Raw genomic sequence first — 13,384 nt, forward strand, 5'->3', positions numbered from 1 at the left:
AGGTGATACTCTCTCTCCACTTCTCTTTGCCTTAGCGGCTGATACCCTTAGTGCTATGTTCTTTCACGCAATTCATTCCAAAGCTCTGATTGGGGTACAACTTGACCAATCTAATAGCATTTGCCATCTACAATATCTTTGATGATCTTATCATTTTTCTCGGGAGGGTGGACATGAAGATCTTAAAATTATTAAATTAATTCTTTACCTCTTTGAAGGCTGCTCCGGTCTCTCAATCAACTTCTCAAAAAGCTGCCTTTACTCCACCTTTTTTTGGTTTTTCAACCGAATTCCTCCTCATAAGAATTCTTAATTGCAATAGAGATTGTCTCCCCATCACTTACCTAGGGGTACCCCTCTCTGGCAGATGCCCTAGAAGAGCTGACTGGGCGATGTTGATTGATTCTGTTCGTACTCGACTCACTCCATGGAAAGCAATTTACCTCTCTTTGGGGGGTCGCTTAACTCTTATCAACTCTGTGTTATCTTCCATCCCAGTTTATTGGATGTCAGTTTTCAAACTTCCTACCTAGGTCATACATGATATTGACAAAATCAGGAGAGATTTTCTTTGGAAAGGTCCGGACCTGGGATCTAAGGGGATAAGATTAATTGCTTGGAACAGAATTTGTCGCCCCAGAAGCATGGGTAGCTGGGGCATTCTTAATCTTCAGGAATTCAATAAAGCCTTACTTGGCAAATGGTGGTGGAAATTCATTACTACACCAGATTCATGCTGGTCCATGATCATTAAAGCCAATTACTTATACAGTGATTTCCCATCCTTTCTTTTCTCACAACCCCCAAGAAATAAATCGTTCTTTTGGGCGGGAATTAATACCATACTTCATTCATTCCGTTCATGCCTAACCAAATCTATTGGCAATGGAGAAAAAACTTTATTCTGGTTTGATAGATGGCTAGAGGGCAGGTCACCTAGAAACTGTTATGAATCTCTCTTTCTGGACTGTCCTTACCCTTGGATTACCTTAAAACAATTTATTCATATTGTCAACTCCCAGGGTAATCTCTTTAGATCTGCCACTACATATGATCTTACCAGACTTCTAAATTCTTTACCGGATTGTTCCAATGATCATGATGATTTTTACTCCTGGTCATTAGAAAAGAATGGAACTTTCACAGTCAAATCTTTTTACAATTTTCTAATTGATGGAGGACTTCGCAATCAACTTTATCCCAATTTCTGGAAAACTAAGTCTCCTAGCAAAATCACCTTATTCTGTTGGCTTGCTTGGGATAACAAAATTCTAACTCTTGAGAACCTATTCAAAAAAGGGTGCAACCCTTCTGCCACTGACACATATACCCTTTGCCATAATAACACTGAATCAGTGGACCACCTTTTCTTAAATTGTCTCTACGCTGAGCGAATTTGGTCATTCTTCAAATGTTTATTCGATACCGAAACTCTACCCTCCTCAGTATATAACATTTGGACCAATTGGATTCCCTCTATTTACTCTCCCTTCAGAAATATCTGGGACCTCTGTTCCAGAGCCATTTTCTGGAATATCTGGCTGGAACGCAATAACCGTATTTTTAACCAAAAATGTTCACAAACTTCGGTTACAATTTATAATACGGCTAATATGATTCTTTCTTGGATTACTGCAGACTCTGACTCCCACATTTTGAATGACTCGTAGGGTACTCAGAAGATCAAGCGTTCCTTAAACTTCCTCAGTTCCAGATCCTCTGTCTGCACCGGTGATCTGGCGCCCAATCAGATTCAGGAGTAGTCCGTTACCTTCTCATCTGAACTGGCCTGTGTCTCCATATGGTTGACTTCGCCGGTTTCAGATTGCTCATCTTTTTTCTCCCTTTTTGCTTTCCTTGTTCTCTGTTATTCTCATCTCTGGTGAGGATAGCAGACTTCTGCTTTGCTCCAGTGTTTGTTGTATTTTTATTTGTACTTTGTTGCTTCCAGTTTGCTCTTTTTTAATAAATTTGTGGTTTATCCACTTTATTCAAAAAAAAAAAAAATCTTTCACAAACATACAAGAAGGTCTCAATCTCAAACTATACACATTTGTACACACATACAAATATATATATATATATATATACCATTAATTATAATCTAAATTCAATCTTATCCTTGGTTGCTTCTTCTCCTCGGATTCACTGATAACTCACATCCCAATACTGTTGTTTATCAGGCCCACATCCAAGAGAAGGCCATAATCATCAACATCATCACCATGATCAGTCCTAGAGTTTATCATTCTCATCCCAATGGAAGTAGAATAGTCCACTTCATCAAGGAAATGGCAGCACTGAAACATTGCCAGATTAAGGATGGAGTTTGAGCTGCTTTCCTTGTTGTACATGTCCTCCTCTTGCTCATCAGGAATATATATCAATGATGTGCTCATCTTCTCACTAATATTATTATTATTATACTCTTGCATGGCCTGCTCATCAGCACTAGTACTTGCATGTGACTCATCTCCCTTCTTCTTCTTGAATACCCTACACAACACCCAGTCCTCCTGCACCATTATATTCATCACAAAACAAATACTATATATATATATATATATATAAATATATTTCATGATAAAATATATGTATGTATGTATGTATGTATGTACTTTTGGGAGAGTAAGAGGATTCTCAAGCCTGAACTCATGCATGACCCAAAGATTTGAGTTTAGAGGACTAAACTCTTTTAACAAGAAGGCTGCTGAGTGGTTGCTGAGTGGTTGCTGAGTGGTTGCGGAGAAGTGGAAAAAAATGTTTAACAAGAAGTGGAAAAAATGTAGTCCCATTTTACTTGGCAACCGCATGATGTTGGAGAAGTGGAAAAAATGTTTAACAAGAAGGTTGCTGAGTGGTTGCAGAGAAATCTAGGTCGTGCTCGGGAGAAGCGAAAAAGACCAGAATGGATTAGGCACAATGTCTGGGAGCAGTTGTTATTGATTTGGAATGATGCAAAATATAAAAAATACTGTGAGAAGAATAAAAAGAGCCGGCAGTCGAAAACTGAAGGATCTACAACAATTTATCATGGTGGTTCCATCTCTATGATTGAACATAGAGATAGACTAGTAAGTTTTTATTAAAAATTTTGCTCAGTAAATTTTCATTTTTGCTCTCTATGATTGAACATAGAGATAGACTAGAATGATAATAATATGATATATATTTCCTCGCTATTCTGTTTCCTGAATTGATGCCTTGATGAATTAAGTCTTTAGCATGTTTAATTAGAAGTATCATTGAATGCATTATGAAGTATAAACAAAGAAGTAGGTGCTCAAAACAGTGCATGGTTTAGCAAAACAAATAATTCAGCAATATATTAACTGTTTGATTTAATGTATGACTCTTGTCCCATGTTGCTCACATTAAGACTGTACAAAAAAAAACATGTTCTATCATTATTTAGCTCGCTTAAAGTCCAAACAAACAACAAGAGTTGTTGCCTAATGCTTGCCATTCCTGTTTCTTTTTATTTATTTATTTATTTATTTTTGGGATTGTTAATTATGTGAAAGATATTTTTGATTCTGAAAGACAATGTGAGCTTAAAGTTGATGCATGATGAGTGGGATATGAGTCATAAGTGTGGCTCTTTTTTGGTATTTTGTTTTCTCTTGGTAGGACCATATAAGCTCATTGTGCATCTCCTCCTAGCCTTTCTAAAGCACAAGTAAGAGCACATAAGATCAAAACTAGTGCCTGTAGGGAATTGTCCCTAAGCTATAATTCCTATAAATGAAACTCTAAAACTAAAAATTAAAAGATAGAGAGAATGGAATGAATTCTTCCACTAGACATTTAGTGAGAGAGTGAGTGAGGAGAGAGAGAGAGAGAGAGAGAGAGAGAGAGAGAGTTGAAATTGAGTGCATGAATGAATTGAGAGGTTCCAAATGCTCATGTGATAGCGTATGCAAGGATTTTAATTATTTTATTAAAAAAATTAATTTTATTATATATATACTGTTTGATAGAAAAATTGAAAGGGTGCACATGATAATGAATTTAAAATTTTTCATTTAGATGGAACCACCATGGTGTCCTTGGTTTCACAATTTTGCTCAGTAAATTTTCATTTTTTTCTTAATATATACATTTAAAATTTTTCTACTAGCTAACTATTTACACATGTATATATGTATATATATATTTTAGGAAGCCAAATTAGGCCGCAAGGTATCCATGGTGGAGGCTTTTAAAGAAGTTTATCAAAAAGATGATGGGAGTTGGAATGAGCAGGGGGCCCAATTAGCACATGTATGTGTAAAATTAAATTTTATTCTTAATTACTTAATACTTTGTTTATCATAACATATAAATAATGACTAACTTTATATTATGTAGGAGAAATTTGTCAAAGCTCGCCAAGACGTATTGGTTAGAGAAGGCCAGGGGGTACAAATTGATGATGATAAACTATGGTGGGACATATTCGGGGTTGCTAAAAATCGATGTTATGGCATGGGAAACCTTGTTGAGGAGATAGCTTCTGATTATTCTCATTCGCAATCGCAGCGGTCTACTTTGGGAACTCAACAATCTATGCCTTCTATGCCTCCAGAGGTTATGAGTAAGTTGGAATTTTTAGAGAAAGCATACGAGGAGCAGAAGCAGCAGAACCAGCACATCATTTCTCTATTAGAATCTCGAGGTATTCAGGTAAACTTTGAGAAAACTCCTCGTACTTCTCATGCACCCTGCCAGGGACCGGAGAGTCCGCTTCCCATGCTCCCTCACACTTCAGGAGGATGTTGAACAGCCCTCAGCTCTATCGATGATATTGCAACAAAATGAATGTGGTGTTTTTGGATTATTACATTAGATACTTGGATTATTACATTTTTGGACTATTACATTTTTGTATTTGTTTGTTGTATTAGATGTTTGAACTATTATATTTTTGTAATGCATTGTTATTCTAGATGAATGGTTATTTTTGAAAAAAATATTATAAAAAGTTATTGTTCGAGGATTGTAAATTAGGCTTTTAAAAACAGGGTTTGTGAAATAATTAAAAAAATTATTATAAATAATCATGGTTATGAATAATTAATTTATGACATAATTTGCGACAATAAAATTGTGTCGCATAATATCTCACCGAGATGCAACACAATTTGCAACAATCGAAATGTGTCTCAAATTTTTGTTGCAAAAACATCGCATCATATTTTGCAACACAATTTATGACACAAAAAAAGTTTTTACGACAAACAAAAATGAGTAACAAAATTTGTTGCAAAAAGACTCAATATTTGCAACACAATTTGCGACAGCGTAAAGTTTTTGCGACAATTAAAAATAAGTCGCAAAAGAATGTTGCAAAAAGTCTCAATAATTGCAACATTTATTGCGACACAGAAATTGTGTTGCAATAAACTGTCGCATATCGTTGCAAATTGAATGGCAAATATTGTTTCAGAAGATCCATGAATTGCGATGAAATTTGCAACGTTTTCATTTTGTGTCACAAAATCTGCGACACAGTCTTCAAAAGTGTCGCAAATATTTGCGACATCTGAAACGCGACACATTTTATTGTGTCGCAGATTATGTTGCAAATTGCGATATGCGACACATTTTTGATCTTTTGTGTCGCAAAAATGTGTCGCAAATTGCGTTTTTTGTTGTAGTGAGAAAAAACCATTATTGTAGGTGAAGATGAGGGAGATATGGACTACCAGATCCTAGAGCTCAGTAAGGGCAAGAAATTGGAGGAGAATATGAGAATGGGATGGTGCCCAAAATCCTAAAGCTTGGTGAGGCTAGCTTGAGAATTTCTTTTAATTTTACTATTTATTAGTTTAATATTTCTTTTAAAAAATGTAAGAGATGAATTGTAAAAAGATGAATAGCAATTAAGACGTTAACTAAAAAATTATTATTAAATAACTTTAACAGAAAATAAAAAAAAAGGCAGTTGCCCCGTCTCCTCCACGTGGCTTCCCCTTTGCCTTGAGCCATAGCAAACAATTGAAACAAACTAAAATCTTAGAGTCTATATATTATTTTTTCAATTAAAGAAATAATCTGCGATTGTTAATTTAAATCTAAATTTAAATTAATTTTTTTTATATTTAAATTAATTATATAGTCAAACTATAAGCTTTAAAATAACATAATAGAAATATACCAAAATAACACACTACCCCAAGTAGAAGATTTATAAGTCTCTCACCTCAACCATCTCATGATTGAAAATTGAGTACGAAGAAGAAGAAATGACATTATGCAAGTTGTTCATGAGCTTGCTTGTGATGTAAAGCATCACCGGCCCCGAAAGGCCATCCCCAAGGGCACCAATGAGCCCAAATCCCATCAACCACCGGTCTGTAGTGTCTGCATGCTTGAAAATTATCGATATGGATGAGAAAAAACTCCCTCTTTTCTTCCTACTTTCATCTCCCTTCCCCATCTTGTTCTCCATCTTCTCCTCATCCCCCTTCCTCTTTATATAATTATTGATAGCAAAATGATAAGAATGAAAGCTATATGAATGAGATGGCTCTCCTAACGGAAAAAAATTTATTAAGTTGCTTTGGTTGCTAGAAAGTGGAGTTCACTTTAATCTTGAAGTGATTGCCATTAGCTCATTCCCTGATGCAAAGAGAGTGGATGTCATCATTAATAGGTGTTGCTCTTGTGCTTATATTAAATAGCCCTTTTTTTTTCATATTATTAACATGTTTTTGGCTCCACTTCCACTATTAAGGAAATAATCAATCATAATTATATTAAGAATGAGATTGTTAGGGTTAATTACGGAGATCATTAACACCGTTTTTGGCTCCACTTCCATTATTAGAACCGTGATCATCAATCACGGTGCTAATTATGTTAAGAAAATATTCATGGTGTTATTTATGGCAATGAGATAATCATGGTGATATTGATTGGAGATTGTTAGGGTTAATTATAGAGATAATTGGGAGTAACTTGAGGAGAAAGTTAGAGTGATTTTTCATTTGTATTTACTATATAAAGGTTCAAACCTTCTTGTAATCATACATACTTACACATTTACATTTCAATTTTCTTTTCACCAATTCAATTGGTTTTTCCATATTCAATTTGCTTTTCAGGTTTCTCTCGAAGGTGCATCACTTTGGGAAAATCTAATATTTTCCCTATATTTTATTTTCTCATACACATCTACATCTACATCAGAAAATTCTCAATTTCATCTTCCTCATCCACATCCAAAGCAAAAAATCCATCTCCATCAACCATTCCAATACCAATGACACAATTACAAACTACCTTTTGTTCAAGAACTTACTGATGCTATCATCACCACCAGAAAAATGATTGCTGTGAATAAATTTGCAAGTAATTTTTCCTAACTAGAGTTCAATTTCTTTGTTTTTTTCTCTTCTACCCTATCTTATCCCTTTAAAAAAAATGATGGCAACGTTAAAAGATACTCCCTCCATTCTTAAATACATGTCGTTTTAAGAAAAACAATTTATTCCAAAGTAGTTGTCGCTTTACAATATCAAGATAATATTTATTCTTTTTTTTTTTCAATTTTACCCATCTTCAATTTCCTAAGTTTTATAAATGAAGAAAGGAATATTAATAGTCCCAAGAAAATACATGGTTTCAAGAGAGGGATAGTTTAGTAATTTTGTTGTTTTTTTATGTTAAAATTTAAATAATTTAATGTTATCATTAATTTTTGTGCAACATCCTTAAACGACATGTATTTAGGAACGGAGGGAGTATTACACAACTAATTTCAATCATTGTTGATGCTCATAACTACACACGATGGGTTACAAATATGTGGAGTTATTTAAAAGGAATGAAGTTGTGGCTTGTTGTCACCGGCGAACGAACCACACCAATCAAACAACCCGATGAATCTAATGACAAGTTTGCTGATCGACTTGAGGACTGAGAAAGTAAAAACAATCGGATCCTCACATGATTTACCAATACAACAATTCCTTCTATCAATGTTCATTTTGGGAGATTTGAACTAGCAAAAGAAGCCTGGGATTTTATTGCTACTCGGTACAACTCTTCTACCCTTTCTCATCAATACCATCTTATGATTACATTGTCTCAACTTCGATAAGAACTAGGTCAGTCTATTGATGAATTTCATTCCAAAATGTAACACTTGTGGGATATGCTTGAGTGTTTTGAGCCAAACTTCAAACATGACCAAGATATTTTTCTTACTTATCGAAATCAGATTCGACTTATACAATTTCTCATGACTGTACGAGATGAATTTGGAAATACTAGATCTTCACTTTTGCGTCGAAATCCTCTACCTACGCTGGAGAATGCGCTACCAGAGTTAATTTATGAAGAAACTCGGTTAGCCATGACTCACATTCATCATCCAGATGCTGTGGTTGTTGTTACTCCAAATTCTCGCACTGGTTCTACTTAGCCTTGTCATCGATGTAGGTGAACTAATCATCTTGTTGCCCAATGTAAGGCCAGCTTTCCTGCAAATGGGGCAAGCCTTTCGAGCTCTCAAGTACCACGGAATCCTTCTACTCAACATCTTTCACAACTACATGTTCTCGTTGTGGAAGAACAAATAATCCTCTTATTCAATGTAAAGCTGTGTATCATACAAATGGAACTCGACTTTCTACTCCTCGCACAATCGTAACTGCTGCAACACCCAACGCAGAATCCACATTAGAGTCTTCTGGTAAAGTTATACTTTCTCCCGATGACCTTTAAGTCTTGATTTATCAAATAATGTCCAAATCTCATCATACTGCATGTCTGCCGCTCCCATTAGGTAAAACTTGGTTATTTGTACCATCGGTGGAAATCATATGACTTATGATCCTTCATTATTTAAGATCACATTGCCTATACCAAATATTTCCAACATTACAATTGCTAATGGTTCCACCTTGACAGCCACCCACATTAGTAATATAGATACTTCTACTTTTTGTCTACCTAACACTTATCTTGTTCCTAACCTTGCCTTTAATTTGATTTCTGTTGGCCAACTTTGTGATCTTGGTCTTGATTTACATTTTTCTAACCGTTATGGATGTATTGTACAGGATCCTCGGAAAGGTCAGAAAGTTGGGACATGGTGTAAGATTGGAACATTGTTTGAACTTGAAAGCCTAAAAGTTCCACACCACTTCATTGCCGCTACTACACCTGACTCCAATTCCTTTTCTACTTCCTTAGAGCTGTGGCCATGCATCTTGTTCTCATGTTAAATGGTTAGCTTCTACTAGTGTTTTAGGACACATTACAAATAACACTTTTGAATGTTTGTCTTGTCAACTTGCAAAACAGCATGCATTACCATTCGTAAAAGCTAATCCTCTTCTGTTGCATCATTTGATTTAGTTCATTATAATATTTGGGTTCATGCTCCAATTTCTACTATTTGAGGATCACAGTATTTTGTCATTTTATTGATGATTTTTCTCGATATACATGGTTATATTTATTTAACAATGATCTGAAGTCTTGTCAATTTTTCATGATTTTAATAACATGATCAAGACTCAGTTTGTAGCACAATCAAAATTTTTCCATTTGACAATGTTGCTGAATATACTTCAGCTGCCTTTTATAATATATTAAAGAATCATGGCACTATCTCTCATCGGTCATGTCCACATACTTCCCAACAAAATGTTCAAGCTGAAAGAAAACATCAACACATTCTCGATACCATTCGTACCCTCTTAGTTTCTTCTTCACTTCCTAAACAATTTTGGGGAGAAGCTTCTCTTACTATAGTGTACACCATTAATCGAGTTCCCACACACGTTCTAGGTACACAATCCCCTTATGAATGCTTATATAATAAAATTCTGGATTATCATTTTCTTAAGAATTTTGGGTGTATTTGTTTTGTTTTACTATCAAATCATGAAAGAACTAAACTTGAGTCTCGTGTTTGATTATGTTGTTTCTTGGGTTATGGTATAGAACATAAAGGATATACGTGTTATGATCCAATCTCTAAGCGCCTTCATATTTCTTACCATGTGGTAATTTGGGGACATAAACAATATTCTAGTATATCCCCTTTGTCACCACAATCTCCATTTTCTCATATTTTCACTGATATATCTTTTGATCTATCACCCAATGATGAAACCTATAAAGGATCTTCTCGTTCAACCAGTGATCCATCTTACTTAACTTCTCCAACTTCTGATCCAAATGAGGTTTCTAATGATACATTCGTGACTTCCCCATATACATCTTTTTCCTTTCCCCGATCCACCTGAGTCCAAGAACCAAACATACAACTTCATGATTTTTATTGTTATTATGCTCTTGCTACACTACATGAACCACATACTTTCAGAGAGGCCTCTTCTAATGCCATGTGACAACAGGCAATGTTTGCGGAGATACAGGCACTTGACAAAACTTATACTTGACACATTGTTAATCGACTACCAAACTGGTTGGTCATTGATTGTAAGTGGATTTACAAGATCAAGAGTCTGTCGGATGGCTCAATGGAGCGTTATAAGGTGTGTCTTGTAGCTCGAGGCTTTACTCAAGAATATTGTATTGATAATGAAGAGCCTTTTGCTCCAATTGCTCATCTTACATCTGTTCATGCTATTTTAGAAGTTGTTGATGCTAAGGCATGGTCGATATATCAAATGGATGTTAAGAATACATTTCTAAATGGTGACCTCACTGAGGAAGTCTATATGAAGCCATGGCATGGTTCCTCTATACCATCTAATAAAGTTTTTCGTCTTCATTGGGCATCATATAGCCTCAAACAAGCTCCTCAAGCCTGGTTTTCAAAATCAGTTCCACTATAACTAGGCTTTGCATTGAGTGATCATGATCTTGCGCTTTTTACTCGCAAAATAAGACATGGTACCACACTTCTTTTACTTTATGTGGATGACATAGTTATTACAGATGATGATGTGGATGGTATTCAAACCCTAAAGACTTTTCTCTATTCTCAGTTGAGATGAAAGATATGGGTTCCTTGAGGTACTTCTTGGGTCTTGAAGTTAATGATGACTCTACAAGTGTACACTTATCCCAAACAAAGTATGTTTTTGATCTTATTACTAAAGCCGGATTTGATATATAGCAAGATAGCACATTCACCACTCGCGCAGGATGTCCACCTTTCCCCTTCTGTTAGTATACTTCTAACGGATCCCACACTCTATCGAACCTTGGTAGGGAGTCTTGTTTATCAAATAGTTACTCATCCATATTTTGCTTATGCTGTCCATTTAGTTAGTCAATTTCTCTCTTTTTTCTCGATCCAATCATTTTTCTGCAGTTCATCGTATTCTCAGATATGTAAAGCATAACATGTTTCATGGGCTACATTTTTCTTCTGGCTTATCTTTGGATTTGCAATGTTATTGTGACACAGGTTAGGCAGACGATTCCACTAATCACCATTCTACTACTGGTTATTGTTACTTTCTTGGGTCATCACTTATCTCATGTCGAAGTAAGAAGCAAATAGTTATTTTCTACTCTAGCATTAAGGTTGAATATCATGTTCTTGCAGATGCAACATCCGAATTAGTATGCTTATGATGGCTTCTTCAAGATATGGGTGTTTCTCATCATTCTAGTACTCCCATTCATTGTGATAATCAAAGTTCTATTCAAATAGCTCATAACGATGTCTTTCATGAGCGTACTAAGCATATCGAGATTGACTCGCCACTTTGTTCGTCATCATTTGCTCCAACAAACAATTTGACTTACTCTTATTACCACTAAAGCTCAAAAAGTTGATATTTTAACCAAGTCATTTCCCCTTAGTCAATTTCTTACACAAGTTTCCAAACTCAAGTTGGCTTCTACGTTACCACCTTGAGTTTGAGGAGGGTGTTAAGGAAATAATCAATCATAGTGTTGATTATGTTAAGAAGATATTCGAGATCATCAATCACGGTGCTAATTATGTTTAGAAAATATTCATGGTGCTATTTATGTCAATGAGATAATCATGGTGCTATTGATTGGGAATTGTTATAGGATTAATTATGGAGATAATCGGGAGTAATTTGAGGAGAAAGATAGGGTGATTTTTCATTTGTATTCTCTATATAAAGGTTCAAACCTTCTTGTAATCAGACATACTTACACATTTACAATTTAATTTTCTTCTCACCAATTCAATTGCTTTTTCCATCTTCAATTTGATTTTCATCCACATTCCAATTATATTTAAATTAATTACAAAACCACATCCCACATGGCCAATGTGTCTTGACATATCGATATCGATCAAGTCTTTTATATAGAACATTTATACGTGTTAAAAAGGACCTAAGATCAAACCCCAAATTTGGGGATGCTTGTCGCTTATTAAACGTTGGATAAACCATGCAAGAACGAGAAAACGGGAACAAGCAAGAACAAAAATGAACATGGAAACAATGACAAGAGGTGAGATACAGTCACTAGGGGTGAATCACACCTCACTAAAGAAAGCCACATAAAAGACTGAAAACAGAAAAGACAGAAAAACTAAAGACAAAAGAAATTAAACAGTTGTGGAAGCAAAGTTCACCCTTTGGTATTCGAGGCCTCGTCAAGCTGAAAAACGGAGTCGATCACTCTTGAGCAGTAGAAGGGGTCATGGTGTGGGGCTGATCATCCGGACTCATGCTCTGGAAGTCAATGGAACATCTTAGCTTCTAAATAGAATCACATGGAAAGTCCTGACTCAGGTCTCTAGCTGCAAAAATCCAAACAAGAAGCATATAAATAACTGAATGCGGGGTAAGGGCATGCAAGTTGAAGATGCGATGATTTCTCTCGAGTCATAAGTTCCAAAAGATGGCTCTTAAGAGAAGATCTTAGAAAAATTCGTTATGAATCCTGTAAAGATGGGATCCAAGAGGTCCAAACTTCTTAAATGAACCGACGGTGAGAGCAAAGACCAAAATCGTGTTGACGTAAAATAGGAATACAGCTATGTTGAGGTACTAAATCAACATTTGTGCACATCTCTAACTTCTTTGAAATTGGGGTGCTTGTGGATTATTTGTAATTCATAATCTTTTAAAATGTTTAATTTAGATTTACTTGACTAGTTGACAACTTAGTTGGTGGCATGATACGAGAATTAAAAGAAGTCTATTTTTTAAATGCAAAACTACAATTTAAATATTAAATTGATACATTAGACCAATAATACTAATTTGAAGAATAACACTTTGTTGCATTTTTTTTTTTGATTAAAGTGGATAAACCACAAATTTATTAGAAAATCAAAACAGCAAACAACTGGAAGAAAAACACAAAAGGAAACAGTCAAAAGGACGCTACACCAGCGGTGTGACAGTCCACAACAAACGGAAAAGGAAAAGAACGGAAACAACAAGAACCGACAGGAACCCCCAGCCTAAAACTGAGAAGA

The 13,384-nt window shown here is 35.3% G+C and overlaps 1 protein-coding gene across 1 annotated transcript; it reads right to left on the reverse strand.

Annotated features, from left to right (window-relative positions):
• Window positions 1–2,132: 2,132 nt before the first annotated feature.
• LOC120278838 (NAC domain-containing protein JA2L-like) lies at window positions 2,133–2,661 on the reverse strand. The gene is made up of 2 exons (XM_039285578.1): window positions 2,619–2,661; window positions 2,133–2,516 (listed from the first exon to the last, which is right to left on the reverse strand). The coding sequence occupies exons 1-2, from the start codon at window positions 2,658–2,660 to the stop codon at window positions 2,157–2,159; spliced, it is 402 nt and encodes a 133-aa protein (XP_039141512.1). The 5' UTR covers window position 2,661; the 3' UTR covers window positions 2,133–2,156.
• Between the last annotated feature and the right edge of the window lie 10,723 nt (window positions 2,662–13,384).

This window comes from Dioscorea cayenensis, chromosome 16, assembly GCF_009730915.1.
Source record: "Dioscorea cayenensis subsp. rotundata cultivar TDr96_F1 chromosome 16, TDr96_F1_v2_PseudoChromosome.rev07_lg8_w22 25.fasta, whole genome shotgun sequence".
Taxonomy (NCBI): domain Eukaryota; kingdom Viridiplantae; phylum Streptophyta; class Magnoliopsida; order Dioscoreales; family Dioscoreaceae; genus Dioscorea; species Dioscorea cayenensis.